Source organism: Mixophyes fleayi, chromosome 3, assembly GCF_038048845.1.
Source record: "Mixophyes fleayi isolate aMixFle1 chromosome 3, aMixFle1.hap1, whole genome shotgun sequence".
Classification (NCBI taxonomy): domain Eukaryota; kingdom Metazoa; phylum Chordata; class Amphibia; order Anura; family Limnodynastidae; genus Mixophyes; species Mixophyes fleayi.
In genome coordinates this window covers 62,761,736-62,781,212 of record NC_134404.1, presented here as the reverse complement: position 1 = coordinate 62,781,212, position 19,477 = coordinate 62,761,736, and the positions used below count along the sequence as shown (strand labels likewise).

Here is a 19,477-nt window from a genome sequence, read left to right as displayed (position 1 = left end):
TGACAACGTGTTTGAATGAAGAGGGGACTGTGCCAGAGGAGAGTGATAAGTTGAAAAAGTGAGCCAGGTGAGAGCAAGCAGTAGGAGTAAGAGAGCGAAGGAGGTGAGAGGGGATTGGATCAAGAGGACAGGTAGAGGGTGGAGAGGAAAGAATAAGGGAGCGAACTTCATCATCAGATGTAGGGGTGAAGGAGCACTAGAGCTGACTAATAGAGGGCGGTGAAGCGATGGGGATGGCGGGAGAGGGATTGGAGGAGGAAATGTTCAGTCTGATGGCCTCAATTTTGGAAGAGAAAAAGGTGGAGAAGTCAGAGGCGGAGAGGTAAGGTGGGAGAGGGGGAGGGGGGGAGAGAGGATGGAGTTGAAAGTGGCAAAGAGGCGATGGGGATTGGAGGACTGAGAAGAAATGAGGGACTTGAAGTAGGATTGTTTAGCAAGGGACAGGGCAGAGCAGAAAGAGGAGAGCATAAATTTAAAGTGGAGGAAGTCAGCCAGGGAACGAGATTTCCTCCAGAGGCGTTCAGCTGTGCGAGAGCATTTTTGAAGGAAGCGTGTAAGTTTGGAGTGCCAGGGTTGGGGAATAAGGCGTCGGCGGCGGATAGAAGAGGCCGGGGCGACAGCGTCTAAGGCAGTAGTGAGGGATTTGTTGTAGACAGAGGACGCCTGATCAGGGCAGGCCATAGAGAGCAGTGGTGATAGGAGAGTTTCAAGAGAGGAGGAGAAAGAGATGGGGTCAATGGCATCAAGGTTGCGCCTGGTGAGGGTGGCTTTAGGCGAGGTGGGAGCGGGGGAGGAGGACAGAGTGAAGGAGAGGAGATGGTGGTAAGAGAGTGGGAAGGGAGAGACCTATTCTCTGGAACTGCTTAAAAAATCAACGTAGTAAATGTAATATAGATTGCAGTACCTATTCTCTTGCACTGCTTAAAAATTGAACGTAGTAAATGTATTATAGATTGCAGTAGCTATTCTCTGGAACTGCTTAAAAAATCAACGTAGTAAATGTAATATAGATTGCAGTACCTATTCTCTTGCACTGCTTAAAAATTGAACGTAGTAAATGTATTATAGATTGCAGTACCTATTCTCTGGAACTGCTTAAAGAATGAACGTAGTAAATGTAATATAGATTGCAGTACCTATTCTCTGGAACTGCTTAAAAAATCAACGTAGTAAATGTAATATAGATTGCAGTACCTATTCTCTGGAACTGCTTAAAAATTGAACGTATTAAATGTAATATAGATTGCAGTACCTATTCTCTTGCACTGCTTAAAAATTGAATGTAGTAAATGTAATATAGATTGCAGTACCTATTCTCTTGCACTGCTTAAAAATTAAACGTAGTAAATGTAATATAGATTGCAGTACCTATTCTCTGGAACTGCTTAAAAATTTAACGTATTAAATGTAATATAGATTGCAGTACCTATTCTCTGGAACTGCTTAAACAATGAACGTAGTAAATGTAATATAGATTGCAGTACCTATTCTTTAGAGCTGCTTAAATATTTTTTTTTTTATTAATTTTGTATAATTTTTTAAAAAAATTTTTTTTAGTAATTTTTAAGAGATTTTAATAATTATAAAATTTGTATGGACTTAGCACAACAAAGCACAGGACTAAAGCAACACTGGACTCAGCAGGACAGACACTGACCAAAGCACCACTAGACTCAGCAGGACAGAGCACAGGACTAAAGCAACACTGGACTCAGCAGGACAGACACTGACCAAAGCACCACTGGACTCAGCAGGACAGAGCACAGGACAAAAGCACCACTGGACTTAGCAAGACAGAGCACAGGACAAAAGCACCACTGGACTCAGCAAGGACAGAGCACTGGACACAGGCATAAAGCACCACTGGACTCAGCAAGGGCAGAGCACTGATCACGCAGGAGCACCACTACCCTACACACCCTCCCTCTTCCCTGATGTCAGGCGAAATTAAGATGGCGGCCGCAAGGTGAGTATTTATGACATCCGAGTATCGTGAGATCCGACGCGAGACTTGGATGTCATAGCCCCATTTCGGATTCCTTTGGCGGGCGGAAGTACCCGAACAGTGCTCGGATCCGCACTGTTCGGGTGGGCTCGAATTAGCGGAATCCGAGCCCGCTCATCCTTAATTATATGGATCCTCTGAAGGAAGGTCAGAATAATACTTACCCTCCCTAAAGGAAAAGCATTGGTCTAGGCCATGCAGAGAACGGATTACATCATGATTTCACTATCTTGGTTCTTGCAGGCTTTCTCTGACATTGTGTCTGACCCGCTGATTTGCTACCATAGAGACGGACTTGTACAACCTGCATCAGGGACAGTGGTCATTGATGGAGTACAGGGTAAGATTCCTTCGGTAGGTTGACAAAATCGAATGGAACTCTGATGCCACTAATTCTGAAGGGGGGTAAATGATTATATTAAGGATGAGTTGGCCCTAATGGATCCCCCAGAAGACAATGAGAAACTTACTTGGTGTGACATTGATTATTGCTATTACATTGCCTGCCAGTGTCACCAGGGATGATGAAGTGATACAATGATGATGAATGATATATTGAAAGACAAGCATAGAAAGAATAGGTTAAGACCAGCAGAGAAACAAATCTGTTGTAGCTGAAATATATGTTCTAGAAACAACATGTAGAAAAGGAAAGCAAAAATAAGAATGTGTTTGACAAGATAAGACAAGTATTCCCAAATCTAGATCAATAACCAAGTCTTCAGTTTGATGGCACATGCTAAGTAGTGAGCCACCTTGTGTGGGTGCCATGGACATGCTGTATTCATATGTGACAATGAAATTGTCTGGCTAAAACATTTTTGCACTATAGTCGGTACAAATGTACAATATATATGTTTTGTGAATTTATCAACAGTGCACTTCTGAAAATTTACCTGTAAGAATGTTTTACAAACATATTTGTAAAAATTGTATATTTCCACTATATTTGTATATAAAGTATAGTATTTACTGAATTTCAAATTAAGATAAAATGTGTATTTTAATTGTATTTGTATATACAATATAGCAGTTATGTCATTGAAATTTAAATTGTTAGATTAGGGAAACAAAAATGTATAACTGAGTTCTTATCACCGAATAATACAAAACACTCTGTAAAATGTCATATAATACATCTGCAACACTTGTTCCTTTTAACAATGTGGTGATGAGTATAATGAACCAGATAAGTTTGTGATTTTACCCCAGTTGTCATGGCCAAGGCTGATAGACATCTTCCTCCATTCCTCGCTGCACATTAATAAAACAGCAGTTTTAAATTCTTAATTAAATGCTTAGTTTTATGTCTCACATCCTTTACTTCTCCATTTTCAGCACCCACATAAAATAATGCAACATCTTTGTTGGAAATGTACTGCGGAAACCTTTTGCCTATGATACATAGTTTAAATAAATTAAGAATTTTAAAGTGACAATAACATGGCATTTGGAAAAGTAAAGGGGGGGTAAGATTAAGAAAGGACTTTGGCTTCTAGATGGCATTAAAGAGGCAGAAGAGAAGGGCAAATGTGGCAAGCTGTTGAAATTACTTAGAACAAAAGGTTATGGGGAAGTAACATAAGCTGGCACAATAAGGGAATTGTGGCAGATGAATTTAAAGGAATAGACTGTGTATTATCCAACACAAAATTATAATATAATGATCTGCAGCACACCACAATTACAAATGAAAAATAGAAATCTGTGGTGGCATATAGCAGATTGCAATATTAATACCAGTGGTATACTAGTATGGTGATCAATTCTCCTAATAAGGGAACATGTTGCACACTCAGACTCAGAGACTGGATCAGCAAGGTCAACTGAGAGCTTTGCAAACCTGACAAATAGATAAGACCACCCCCTTGTGGTAGATAGTGGACATTACACGTGATATTGATACAGCAACCTAAATAAGAGAAACATAATAAAGTTTTCTATCTCCCACAATATAACAACTACCCATATATTTGGTTTGTGGCGCTAGAAACCAAATTTGACTAACGAGAAAAGGTCACAAGAATGACCAAAGGAGACTTTATTATTTTAACCAAAATAAATAAACCCTCTGCTACCCAATATGCAATACATTATGCAATATAAAAACCTCTGTGAAACATAACAGAGGGTGTAAATTATTACATCAATAACCGTGCTCCAGTGTGTAGAGTTCCATATGTAAAAAATTAACAAGTGAAATTGAGAAAATTGTGAATTGAAGAAAAATTTTGAAAGTGAGAAAAATAGCTTTCTCTTTAAGTAAAAAGAGAAAGGTGGGAGTGAGCTTTTACATGCAGATAGCACAAGCGATTTTAATTTGTGTGAAAATGGCGCTGAAGAATGTTCTCAGAAATCAGGGGGGTCTGTGAGCGAGACTTGTTTAAGTGAATATATTTGTACTTTTGACACGGAAATCACAGAATCTGAAAATATGTGTGAATATTTGGCGATGGGAGATTCTGTTGAGAAAATGCTGAGTGATTTGCAGACACAATGCAAGGTGTCTAACGAGAGTACTCTGATTTATGAGAGAAGCAGTGTTGCTTTAAAAATGGCTGAATGCCTGGAACCTTTTGAGAGCCTTTTGAAATTATTGAAATCCAGGAGACACATCAGAGTCATTTAAGGGGGCTGTACTAAGTGATAATGAGAATGGAGTGGCTTTGAACACGCGCCCAGGTCAAGTCACTTTTAAATTTCAGCATGGTGGCTAAGTGGTTAGCACTTCTGCCTCACAGCATTGGGTCATGAGTTCAATTCCCGACCATGGCCTTATCTTTGTGGAGTTTATATGTTCTCCTCGTGTTTGAGTGGGTTTCCTCCCAGTGCTTCTGCTTCCTCCCACACTCCAAAAAAAAAACATACTGGTAGGCTAATTGGCTGCTATCAAATTGACCCTAGTCTCTCACTCTGTCTGTCTGTATGTCTGTGTGTGTATGTTAGGGAATTTAGACTGTAAGCTCCAATGGAGCAAGGACTGATGTGAATGAGTTCTCTGTACAGCGCTGCGGAATTAGTGGCGCTATATAAATAAATGATGATGATGATGATTCCCTGTTTGTGACATTAGGGACTGCCCATTTGTGGAAATCATATTTTCATAACATGGAACACATTGTCTCACAGTTAAGCTACACGGAGAAACACGTAAACAAGTGTCTTATTAGCAGCTGTTCACTGCACAAAAATGTTCACTGGTTACCTGATAATGGTGTACTGATACTGACAAGCATTTTACATGCAGCAACACACACTGATTGGGAAATGTGAATTAATGACAGTTATCCCTAATGAATAAATGTTACGCTCTATGCAAAAGTTTTTTATCTCTTCACAGAAGGCTCCAGCTACAGAGAAAGATCCTTTAGGCAATCCAAATTGAATTTATCCAACTCCCAATAAATAGAGGGTTGCTATATGTTTTGGTTCACAGCCACAACAAACATAAGCAGACAGTAATGAAGGATTTAAATAACGTAGACTGTGCTGAGTAATGACTACTGTGTTTTGGAAAGAGACTTAAGACTTTATGAGTTTATTATCCATGCTCCTGCATTAGCACTTCTGGACGATAGCAAGCCATTTCCACTCTTCTCTGAGCAGAACCAAATGTTCAACCAATTTAAAAATGAAGTAATTTTAGCGCCAGTACTGGCTTTGCCAGATTATGAGAAGCCCTTCACATTATTTGTCGAAGCCACTCGCATATTACTCTATAAAGTCTACCCCCCCCATTATACGTGCAGCACCTACCTGCGTAAAAGCAGTAGCTGCAGCTGCTGTAGTGCTTGAAACCAGTATAGATATTGTGCTAGGTCACCCAGTTACCTTAATGATACCACATGCAGTAACAGAAATTCTCAACCAAGCACAAACAAACCATCTGTCAGCGGCCAGACTTATTAAATTTGAAGTAGCACTGCTAACTCCCAGTAAAGTTACACTTAAACGGTGCACAATGTTGAAACCTGCTACATTATTTTTGCATGTTTCAAAAGATAAGAGGACATATCAGGGTCCCCCTAGGGATATGGCGGAATCCCAGTTTGAACAAACAGAAAAAATATACGCACAAAATTTTTCGGAACATGATTGTGTGGAAGTAATGAGACAAGAATCTCTGGTTTTATCTGACATTAAAGATACACCATTACCAGATGCAGACATCACCCTTTTTGTAGATAATTCAGGACTTTGCCCAAGCAGCACAGGCATTAGTAGCAGGATGCCTAATCTGTGAACAGAATAACCCGGGTAAGCATAGCCGGATTAAGGGGGGGGCACAGGGGCACGTGCCCCGGGCCCCCCTCTCTCTGAGGGCCCCCCGCCGCCAGTATTACTTCATCTGCTGTCTGACAGAAACCGCACCATGCCCCCCTCTCTCCGCGGGTGGCGGGTCCCCCCGCAGGTCCCCCCCCGCCGCTGCCGCCGCCGCACGCATTACCTCTCCTAATGATGACTAGCTGTCAGTTACTGTCTGACAGCAACTGACAGCAACCGCGACCACCTGACAGCTGACGCATGCGCGATGTGAGCCTACTCTTAGCAGCTGTATTACCTAAAATGGACGAAATGGAGCTGCTGCGCATGTGCAGCTGCAGCAGCTCCTCCTCGGCATGAAGACTGAAGAGAGAGTGAAGAATAGGTGAGTGAAAAAAAAATGATACTAAAACTAAATATATATAGAAAACCCTTAATAACATGGGTATTTCTTGATTAAGTATGTAAAATGTAGCCACCTGTAACAGTAAGAGTATATATATATATATATATATATATATATACATATATATATATATATATATATATATTACATTCTGGCTACAATTTACATATTATAATCTTCTTAAATATGATTATTTATTTTATCAGCAGTGTTTAAATAATTATACATTAAACATTATTATTAGGCTGGTAGAGCCAATGTCAGAGTGGCAGATTCTATTTTATTACTCATTAGTAAAGTAATTACTGAAGCCGTCCAGTTATATTAAAATTTGAATAAATTTGTAGTACATTATTTATAATTTATATTTATATTTTTACATACACATATTTATGTAATCTAATTAAAGCTTTAATATAAGTGTCAGGCTTCGATAATAACGTTAATAATGATTAATAAAATAGAGGGTCTTGCATAATTATTACACACACATATATATATATATATATATATATATATATATATATATATATATATATATATAGACATTTGGGGGCATATTCAATTACGATTTCGGTCCGCGGGATCGCGCCGGAACGGGCCATGAACTTAATCCACGGTACCGCAATAACGTAGATTTTCGTTCACAGCCCATAGGGTTGCGTACGAAAATCCGCGGAACCCGGAACCCTAATTGAATATGCCCCATATAGTCAAAATTGGTGTTAAGTTATCAATGTTTATTTTTTATGTTAGTTTAAATGTGCGGTATCATTGCTAGTTTTAATGTGTGGTGTCAATACACATTTTAATGTGGGCTTTTGATGACTGTTTTAATGTACAGTATTTTAGTTTTGTGTAAGCAATGATTTGTCTTATGCAGACAACCTAGGCGAGCCCCTCTGGGAGAGCTGTAAGTGTCATACTGTGGGCTGTAGGTGATGTAGGCGTGTCAATGCTTATAGCCTTATACCCAATGGCATTATTTTACATGTGTTTTATACAGAGGTGTTTGTACATTTTACAAGTACCTGTACTAATATAAAAAAAAAATATATATATATTATATCCAGCCATTATACCTTCAAATCTTTGTGGACCTAACCAGCTTTTCAGAAGGAGATCACTGGATCTGAGTAGAGGCAGGCAGCTGTAAGTAGTTGTAACATATATACATATATATATATATATATATATATATATACATATATATTTATATATATATATATATATATATATATATATATATATATAAAAGAAAGATGGAGGAGGAGGCGCACAATAGTGTAGTATGTTGGTATAATATTGGGATCACACAAGAACCCACAATAGGACCGGAAACACCAGTGGAGAAGAAACCAGGAAACAATTCCTATAGTATAAGTAACGGACTGCGTGCTGCTTCCGGTGTGAGGAGAGAGAGCCGTCTGTGGAGACAGACGAAACGCGTTGAGACCTTGTTACTATTATCCTTATTGCACTGGGAGCTGATACATGTGTCTGCTACTTGATTTGTAAGTTACTACATTTTTATTATTAAAGTGTATTATTGATATCACATCTATGGTCCCTTGTGTGTCCTATTTTCTGAGGCTGTCAGCTATGTATCCAGTCATGTGACCTGTCTGACCTACTGGGGATATCTACATAAACAAGCTGAAAAGTGCTGTTATCTGGTACGCATATATCTGCATCAATGTGCCCTGGGTGTTTCACATATATTATATGGAGACATTGCAAGCTTAGCCACTGTGATTTTGTTTGAGAATAAGCTGCAATTTATATTTTACACCTCTATATTGGGTGTTATACTATAGGAATTGTTTCCTGGTTTCTTCTCCACTGGTGTTTCCGGTCCTATTGTGGGTTCTTGTGTGATCCCAATATTATACCAACATACTACACTATTGTGCGCCTCCTCCTCCATCTTTCTTTTATAGGTTATTTCCATGTTACACGGCTTGGTAAGGAGGATTGGCAGCCACCTGCACACGGGGAGTGTTTATTGAGAAGAACATAAATTTTATACTGGACTATTGGTGATTTGTTACAAGCGCCATTTGTTGTATCTTGTATTTTGTAAAAAAAAAAATATATATATATATATATATATATATATATATATATATATATATATATATATACTAGCAGAATACCCGGCGTTGCCCGGGATTTAAAGAATTTTAAGACACAACTGTGTTACAAAGTGTTTCTCTGAGTTTGAAGAGACCAGTTACTGGATGAAGCGGCATTAAACCATTCCCAATATTTAACAAATGATCAGCAAACTGACCGTCCATTGTGTTGCCATGCAGAGAAACTCTAATATTTGTGGTTAGTCGCAAAGTGCGAACATGCCTGCAAAGATGTGATGATTTAAGGCATGCATTAATTTCATCCGCCATTGTTCCTTTTGGAATGACCGGCAATGTTTGTCGAAAATCTCCAGCCAATACGACAGTGACTCCACCCATTAGTAAATCATTGCCTCTTAAAAATTGAAGTGTTTGATTGAGGGCATGTAAAGCATTTTTGTGTGACATGGTGCATTCATCCCATACAATGACCTGACATTGCTGCAGAATCTGAGCTTTTTCTGTTCATTTAGTGATATTGCAGACGGGAGTTTCACTTCGGGCCAGATTAAGCGGTAACTTGAAACTTGAGCGTCATGAATCATTCCCACTAGCGAAGCCAAAGAACTGCACAGTTCGCACAAGAACCTACTAAAGACTGAACGAAGAACATGTAAATCTTGCAGAACTACCATAAATTCATTGACTACTTATCAAGGGACTTTTTCCTAGATAAATGTTTACTACAACTGCAGCTCCTCGCAAATCAGGACAGGAAATTGGGGATCACAGGCTTGTCACTGGTAGGGGATGGGTTGATAGTCCTTAAGGGAAACAACCCTACATATGTGGCCTGCAGCAGGATATATATGTATACGTACCTTCAGACCGACAATAAGAATGTGATTCTGGGAATAGGCAGGATAGATAGGAGGAGGTGCAGCAGAAAATTGAATAAAAGATGGGAAATGTTAAATATGATTTTTTTTTGTTAAGGCCTCATGAAGCCTTTGTTCAGCCATTTTTGTAACTCGCATAGATATTTTAGCAGCTTCAAAAGTAGAGATGCTCGGGCTCGGTTTTCTGAAAACCAAGCCCACCCAAACTTAGAGGATCCGAGTAGGCTAGCGAGCCGGCTCGGTACTTTCACGCGTCCTCGAATCTGAATTGAGGAAAAACGTCATTGTTGCGTTGTTGGATCTTGCGGGTTTTGGATTCCATAAGTACCTCCCTCCCTAGGAGATCCAGCGCCATTGCTCACACAGAAACAGGGGTAGCAGTGTTCTTGTCACTCTCCAGTCTCCAGTGACATTGCTCAGTGACATTGCTTATACAGAAACAAGAGGGGTAGCAGTGTTATTGTCATTTGACAAAAAATTACTGGAAATGACTGAAAATTAATGTTATTTAGGGTTATAATAAAGTAGGAACAAAAAAAGAGCCAAATTATGTGATTTTAGAAAAAATAGGGATTTTAGACAAAAAAATAGGGATCCAAAACCAAAAGCAGAACACACGATGACGAAGTTAATCCAGATGGTGATATAAACTAAAGGTACATATATATAATTGAAAACATTCAATAAACTTAGTATCATCTAAATAGCACCTTGAGATTATTCTTTTTCTTTTCCTGTATGGGTATTTCAGATACAAATTGAAAAGGTGGAGAGAGTAGGGAGGAAGGAAAGGACGGAGGTTGGTTTAAGGGGTTGGAGAAGGAGTTAGAGGACGATATACTCTGGTGACTTGTTATTTATGAGGCACCTAGAAGTGGAACATTATTATAGGACAGTCATGGGTCCCACCTCCCAGGTTTTGTGGAAACCTGGGAGGTGGGAAGCTAGTTAGGAATTCAGTGTTAGGGATGAACCATATGCGGTCTATAACTTCTTGCAGGATAGGACTACATTTTTTCCATACACAGGCAATTTGATATTACACAGCACACAATATATGCAATATGATTTTGGCCCAAGATTTGTCTATGTAAGGTATGTGGGCACAGAGAAGCATATTGGTGACAGTCAAATGATAAGAGAGTCCTGTGACCTTCGCAATGAAGAGATGTATACTATCGCCTATATGTCCTTGTAGGGATTATATAAACCAGAAATGCTGGTTTATAGCACAGAAACAGTTAAAAGTGCAGTCATTTTTTAAGCCAAATAGATATATGTGGAATTTTGCTGCCATCTTGTGGAAAAAATCTATAACTTTAAGTCAGTTTGTGTAATATATTTATTTTCGTTTATTTCTATAGTTTATATTTCCACTGAATATTGAATCATTCCCATCAGTCCTTGCTGCATTGCATCTTACAGTAAAAACTCCCTACCACACCGTGCCCCAATGGATCTTACAAACTCTATTCACTGCTACACAGATTAATTTAGTTAGAATCCAAATGACCAATCAGTACAGCTTTGGAGTATAGGAGGAGACTGGAGCACATGGTGAAGGAGACCCACACAAACACAGGGAGAATGTATAAACCTCACATAGATAGTGCCCTGGCCAGATTGAACCTAAGGCCAATGCATTGATGAAGCAATGCTTACCTCTGTGCCTCATTTGAATAATTAATTTGAGGAATACATTTAAAGGAGAATGAAAAGGTTTAAACTAATGAGAGCATTGAAAAGGAACATGGAAATGTATAGTGTTTTTACCCAAATGGTAATTTTCCATTCTATGCTTTGGGAAAGCATATTAATTAATTAATTAATTAAAGCACATTAAGTTTTCATTATTCTCTAAGTTGTGTCTTCTGCTATGGTTCATTCTCTTGCTCCAATATTCATTTGTATTATGTTTTGTTTGTGCATTGCTGACTGCACGGTGCTGTGAAATCTGTGACGCCTCTTTAATAAATGATGATTGATGATGATGATAACTAACAAGTTAACCCGTGCATGATACTCATGCATTCTAGTCAAATCAAGCTACTTAAGGTGTTAAAAAGGTTCTTGTCATGCATTTGGGGCTAGCCCAGGCCTCCTCAGGGGAAGAACGTTACTTCCCGATGTAAGCGCCCTTTTTTAACGTGGTTTTGTCCACATGTCACCACCTCATCATTCTTCTCCATCACCTCATCCTTCATCTTCATCGCCACATCCTTAATCTCCATCGTCTTACTGTTCTAAGACCTCTCGATACACAACGTTTCTGCTAAGCCCCTTATCGCTGTGCTCAATCAGTCTTCCTTGAAGGGCAGTATTCATAACCTGCACTTTCATGTCACTGCTTCTCCGTACTCGTGAAAATGTGACATACAATTGTCCATGACCAAACAAAGGCTCTGGTAAATAAATACACACACGGTCAAGTGTTTGACCCTGTGACTTGTTAATGGTCATAGCAAATGCCGCCTTCAAAGGGAACTGCCGCCGTCTTAGCTTAAACGACAGTCCTGTTTTAGTTTGAGCCCTCAACTCATAAATTTAACCTTTACTACCCCTCCCACGGGGGGAAGGGGGGATGATGGAAGTTAACTGACTTCACTATTATAATTTTTTTGTCAAATAATATCAGTATACCAAATTTCAGGTCAATTGGATGAGCCCTTTCTGAGAAAATAGTTTTTTACACACACACACACACACACACTAACACACGCCGCTAGGCTTATATATATTAGATAATGGGCGGCACGGTGGCTCAGTGGTTAGCACATCTGCCTCACAGCGCTGGGGTCAAGTGTTTTAGTCCCAAACATGGCTTTATCTGTGTGGAGTTTGTATGGTCTGCCCATGTCTGCGTGGGTTCCCTCTGGGTGCTCTGGTTTCCTCCCACAATCCAAAAACATACTAGTAGGTTAATTGTCTGCTACTAAATTATTGGCTGCTTAGTCTGTCTCAGTCTGTGTTTGTGTGTGTGTATGTTAGGGAATTTAGACTGTAAGCTCCAATTTAGCAGGGACTGATGTGAGTGAGTTCTCTGTACAGCGCTGCAGAATTAGTGGCGCTATATAAATATCTGCTGCTGATCATGTGAAGTGCAAAAATAGCAACAGATATGCTATTTTGTGACATCAAGCACATTTCTGCACAAGTACATTGATTAATGATAACAACTGCAAAGTGTGCAAAATTTAGCCTCATAAGGCACCCCCATATGCAAAACTGAGATTTGTTTTATAAGACAATGTATTTAAAAGAGGATTGGAGAGGGTGCATTTATGTGAGTGCATCCACTACCATGGGGTGTTATCTGGTTAATGGGTGCCACAGAGCTTCTTTCTTCCAGTAACAGGATTGTTTTTTCACATGTGCTGAGCTTGTGCTATATCATCCTATATTATCAGGAGAATGGCTTTTGTACCATCCAAGCACACTTGAAGCATGTAAGTGCATTTATTTGTGCACAAATACCCACGAAATAAAAACATTTAAACACACAAATGTAACGTATGTAACAAGGACATTCAAAATATTCCCCCTCACTGTCATCAATTTAAGACATCAATGGAATGAGCAGTATTTTAGGGGGGGGGGGGGGGAGAGAAAAGTATACACGTTTTCATGTGTCCCTGTAATGCCGTAAAGGTCTGTGAGATTGCATTTCCCAGGTGCATATACAAAATGAAGCAATCTATGCGCTAACTAGACAAGTCAGATTATTTGCGCATATAAAAATGCATTTTGTGTCCACATCTTTGCACATTTGTGAATACCCTTTACTGTAGACATAGAAACACCTTACCAGACAATCTGTTTCACTGCATAGTTGGTGTGTGAGTCTAATTGTGCAATTTACACATAAAATTCTTAATTTTAGCATATGTCTGCATATGTTATGAACGAATACCTTGAATAGACACATTATATCAGTTTACAGTAGTCTCATTAACAAACAATTTAAGTATAGATTAGACCCACGCAACAAGCTATATGCAATTGCAATACGAATCTGATATATAATAGATATAACCGGCTCTCCCTATGGGTCATTTTTATTTCTCTCACACTTTATTTCAATCTTTCTCACTTCTATATTTTTTAAATTCGCCGACTATTATGACATTTGGTTATTTATCTAAATCTTTTTAATAACAATTATCAATAAAGTTGATTTTATATTTATTCTTATGGACAGGAGTGCCTCACATACTACTTTGTTCAGCTGATATTTATTATCAACTGTATCTTCTCAATGTCCAAATCTCTCAACTGTCCTGATTTAGTTGGACAGTGCCAATTCTGGGGTCTGTCCTGCCAACTAGGATGTTTCCCCAATTGCTGGGAATGTTGGGTGTGTATCGCGTTCCACTGCTCTGCACCACCACTGGTGCATGTAAGGGTGTCTTCAGAGAAAGGAAGGGGATCTGGAGCAACCTAGTTGTCCAGAGGTGCTAGGCACGGCCCTATCCAGAGTCCAAAAATTGGAAGGTTGGAAGGTATGGAATAACTGACCAAAAATATATGCTGAATTTTATGTACTATGTAACACATATATACTATTTTTTGGTGGAACAATACCAATAATAGGGTAAAATTTGAATAAACAATTGCATTCATTCTAATCTATTCATCTTTACAGGTAAACACTTGTCAAGGTGCGTTTTCTTTCATTGTGTTCCATCAGTAACACTTTGAGAGAAAACTCAAGAGTAAGGGCTCCTTTATACTGGCTGATTGTGCTTTACACATGTCAATAATTACACGAAAAGTTCATTAAAAGTGAATCAAATAAGTGTCAATAATGCCGTTCCCACCAATGAATTCTAAAATTATAACGGATCATTTAAATGTCTCATATGTTGCACATTTTAAATATTTGATCTCAAGCCTGTACTATTTTCCCACCAGTTATTGCTCATCTGGATGAGTACCTAGGTATACTGGCCTGATTCATTAATGGAAATTAAGCAAAAGTATGGAAGTAATGCAAAACAGTGTTGCATTGGAGGGGGAGGTAAATTAATAATTTGATGACAGGTTTATAGTTAGGGTAGAGCATGTCCTAGATCAACTTTAAATTTCAGTGTACAAATAAGCCATCAAGTATCTGTGTGCTACATGAAAAAACAGCCAGTATTTTCCTTATGGTTAATATGAGAAACTCATGTACACCCCTTGCATTGCAAAATGGTTTTGTCCAAAAAAACTTGAGTAAGAAAACGTATTAAATTTTTTGCTTAACTCTCCTTAATGAATCAGGCCCACTAATACTACACTATGTACTGTAATGACTTTTATTAGACTGCTGTCAAGTAGAAAGCTAGTTATATAATTGATAAATCTGCGTACTGCTAGCCTTTAATGTAAGTAGATACATGCTTGTAATATTGAGTATACATATAATGCACCTGTATTTTCTTTTCTTAGTTCATGTAGAAAAGGAGAACACAGATGGCCAGAAAAGAAAGAAACAAGTGCGAAATGAAAGTCTAAAATTCAGTAAGAGAATTATTTAATTAAATTAAAATGTATACCATGATTCATTTATATTTAATAGTGTTTAAATTGTTTATTGCACAGATAAATGCACATTACACAAGATCCACTATCATAATGACATGTATTTAACATCAGAATTCTGCCTATTAATTTACAACAAACTGGCGACATCACTGAGGTATGAACAGGGGCAGACTGGGCTGGGGGGCAGGGGAGCAGGGGAGCAGGCTGCATCTGGCCCCCGTCCAGGCCCCATAGTGGGCTACCTTGGGCTGGGTCACTGGGCCAACTACATTTTTTTTCCCTTTAAAATGTTTCTAATAGGCTGCTGAGTCGAGTCTTGCCCCCCGGGCTAAAATTTGACAGCCCTTCCCTGAGTATGAGTCACACTAGGTTTAAGGATAATAACTGATAATGATACATGAAATTGACACCTGGTTTGTCAATCATCTTTCTTACTTTGCCACTTGACAGCATCAACCTATTTTGTATAGCAAGTGAAACCTGAGGAAGACACTAATCTTTGTCTCTTGTCGTCTAATTTTTAAAAAGAATTGTTTTAAAATAACACCTTCCAAAATAATAATATTCATGCAAGATTATATTGGTAGTTGACAGTATCAATGAGAGTTTAAAGCGCAACTGTTGCCTACACCAAGTGGACACAGCCATTTTGTTGTTTGTTTTGTTTGTTTTTGTTGTAGAAACCAATAATTATGAGAGTCAGACCTATCAGTTCACTAGGAACCAGTGACATCACCAAAGGCACATGTTACCTGTTCCTAGTGAATCAATAAGCTGCATTTCAAAATGGCTGCCTCCATAGTATGGTGGCAATGGGTGCATTTAGTCACCTTTTATGATTTATAAAGTAAAGAAAAGATACATAAATAAAAAATTAAGCATCTTTACGCTGCCTCAAATAAAGTTGTTGTTTTTAATTGTTCATGGATACAAATAATCCTCATTCCAACACAGAATATCCCTGGGACCAATCAATTCTGAAATCTCTAGAGCTAGATTTGAATAAATTTGAAAAATTGGATGCTTACGCAGCAAAGGTAATAATTTCTCTTTCTGTTATATATGTATGTTATTACACAAACACAAACACACACACACACACAACCACACCCACACCCACACACACAACACACACACACACACACACACAACACACACACAACACACACACACACACACACACAACACACACACACACACACTTTCAACCGGTATGTAAAATTAATTAATCTTCTGTATATCATTATTTCTAATATCTCCCCTCATCATTAGAGTACAGAATATTTCTGGTTCTTTAATGATATTCACTATTAATAAAAAGTTTATTAAGTGTGGAAATGAAGTTTGAGGATAAACGCAAACAAAAATAAGTTTGTAAAATGCAACTTATATGCTATTGCACACAACTGGAAGTGCTCTGGGCTTTTAAAATATTTTGTATTAAAAAAAATAAATAGGAGCTTGAGAATCACACACAGCGAAAACATACTGCTCTTAAATAATTATAAAAATTTTTGCATTTTACACTGGACATTTATTCAGAATGTATTACAAAGTAGCGCACTCTATTGTAGTATACTGTGCTGTGCCATTGTATCCAGTGGACAAACAGATCACATTCGATGTGCTTTGAAATTGTCAGCTTATTCAGAGGCTTGTGTGCACCTATTCGTGTTATATGTACTCCACCTTGTGTTCTGTGCCTCCCAGTGTATGGGATGCTCGGGCAAGAAATGTTTGGTACCTGCACTGTCTCCATCCCACAAGGACATCCTCATATGAAACACAAACTTCTTATGTTTTTTTCCAATAGAACTCAACTTACAAGGTGCAAATATAATTGCTTGATGTCACAAGATAGAGCAAAAAAGCCTAATGGGTAATTATTAGAACTATAATAATCACAGGATAATGAATGCCACTAGGTTCATATAAACACAGTAACAAACATAAGTCACATATGAAAGAGACATTTTTCATTTCAAGTAATATTATTTAAGTATAATACTTTTAAGGCATTGGAATATACTATGTAGAGTCCTCCTAGTGGCCAGAGCTGCAACTACATGTGGTCCTTATTGCTCTGGATGGCTGGTAGGAATGAGCAAATAATATCAGAGAACCCCTCCTCCCCTGAATACACGGGTGTTTAACACGGTTTAACATGTGGGCGAACACTAGTGTAGCAACATGGTGCACTGCAAATAAAATTGAGAGCCAGTCCATCTCTGTTCAAAGGTGAAGAAATGCAAACTTTATTTATCTCCACTCTTTCTACAGCACAAAAAGCATATTGGTTGCCATATTGTACAGACATAGAAATACCAAGCTCTTCCTCCATATTACTTCAGCAGATGTAAATTGTCATGACAACGCCTCAGATTTCTGCCCAGTCTCAGACACCATCAGGTTACATACCAGCATTGCTCTTACTACTGCTGGCAGCTGTAGTTCCACAGACACACAAAAGTTTCATCACACAGGCCTCTCAACTCACCCCATTGCTGACATGCAAGCGGTCACTTCCCAAATATTCCACTTTTCCACACTTCTCCCTTATCCTTCTTGACCACTCTTCTTGACATTTCTGATGTCCCGGCACTTTCTTAAAAGCAATATTTCTAACACTGAAATAATTGTTTTACTCCTCTCCATTGGTCCCTCATCTCCCCCCTCTCTCTGTGTGTTGATAACACTACCCTCTTCTCTGTCCCTCTAGTGTACTGCTTAGGGGTTATCCTCAACTCATCCCTCTCCTTCAAACCTCACATTCAGTCCCTCTTCAAATTCTGCCATTTCCACCTCCAGAGTGTATCCAAGATCCGACCATTTCTCACCGTGGAAGCCACCAAAATTTATTTACTCCCTTTAATATTTAGCCTTGATTGCTGTAACCTCCTTCCCTCCTTGCCCATCTTCAGTCTATCCTCTATCGTGCTGACTACCTTATTTTTTTTCCCGCTGCTCTATCTCTGCTGTTCCTCTCTGCCAGTCAATACATTGACTCCCCGTGGCCTACAGAATAAAGTTTCAACTCCTCACCCTCACTTACAAATCTCTCAAACAATTCTCTCCCCTTCATCTCCAAACCCATCTTTACTCACATTCCTTCCCACTCTCTCCACTCTGCCAATGACCAGGGGCAGGCTGGGCTGGAAGGCAGGGGGGCATCTGCCCCCCAGGCCAGTCACATAGTGGCTGGACTGGGTCACTGGGCAACCTGCATTATTTTTCCTTTAAAATGTTCCTAATAGGCTGCTGACTCAAATCTTGTCCCCCATGCTAAAATTTGCCAGCCCTCCCTGCCAATGACTGCTGCCTCACTAAAACACTGACTACCTCTTTCTACTCCTTCCTTGAGGAAATCGACTGGGCTGCACCTGTGAAACGGTCTCCTACTCTCTATAAGTTCAGCCACTAATCTCCAAGGTCTCAAGCGTGCCCTTAAAACATTTCTTTATTCAAGCCCTCCTCCTAACTCCATTGCCTCAGCTACCACCTCCACTCCCCCACTCAGTGCCACCCTAGTTGTGTCCTCCTCTTACCTTTAGGACATAAGCTCTCACGAGCAGGGCCCTCTTTCCTCCTGTTCTCCTTCTACTATTCAATCACCCTCTGTACCTCTAGGCCTTCTTCCCTAACTCTGTTTTCTTGATCCTAGGCCATTTGAAAACATTAGCATCACTCCTACTCACTGTTCCGTAAATAACTTGATCTGCATTACCAATGTATCTGTGTGCAATTTGCTCATTAGTAGATTAGTTTTAGTCTGCCAACTCTTTACATGCTCTCTGTACATTTTTGGACCACATGAACTGTCTGTAATTCAAACAATATACAATTATGCCCTAAATGATGCCAGAACTGTCTCTGGCAAAAGGGTACACTCCCAAAGGTTTGCATTTTGCGAAACATGACTACAATTTAAGGGACAGATACAAAATAAAGTTATCATCTTTACAGAATCTCCATTTTTAAAATCCTGCATTATCGATATTAGGATATTAGACAAGTAGGGAAAATAAAAATATAAAAATAAGAAAGTATTGTATCTGTTATCAGTATATATATATATATATATATATATATATATATATATATATATATATATATATATATATATATATACACTATTATGTCCCTTTGCTCTAATTCTCCTTCAACTTAGCTGGAATCTAAGGAATCTCTTGAACATTTAACAAAGGAGCTTCTGCGTGACGCTCACACAGACTTGGAAAAAACACGGGCGATATGGATATGGATATGTCATCACATAGGTAAACCAAAATATCCAAGTGGTCTA

At 38.8% G+C, this 19,477-nt stretch overlaps 1 protein-coding gene across 1 annotated transcript in view; it reads left to right on the top strand.

Moving 5' to 3' along the window:
* Positions 1-2,200: 2,200 nt before the first annotated feature.
* Positions 2,201-19,477, top strand: part of LOC142143126 (kyphoscoliosis peptidase-like) — a 58,693-nt gene continuing 41,416 nt past the window's right edge. The window contains exons 1-4 of the mRNA XM_075200838.1: positions 2,201-2,345; positions 15,079-15,150; positions 16,129-16,211; positions 19,343-19,451. Of these exons, the coding sequence (XP_075056939.1) occupies positions 2,201-2,345; positions 15,079-15,150; positions 16,129-16,211; positions 19,343-19,451 (409 nt within the window). The remainder of the gene's footprint in view (positions 2,346-15,078; positions 15,151-16,128; positions 16,212-19,342; positions 19,452-19,477) is intronic.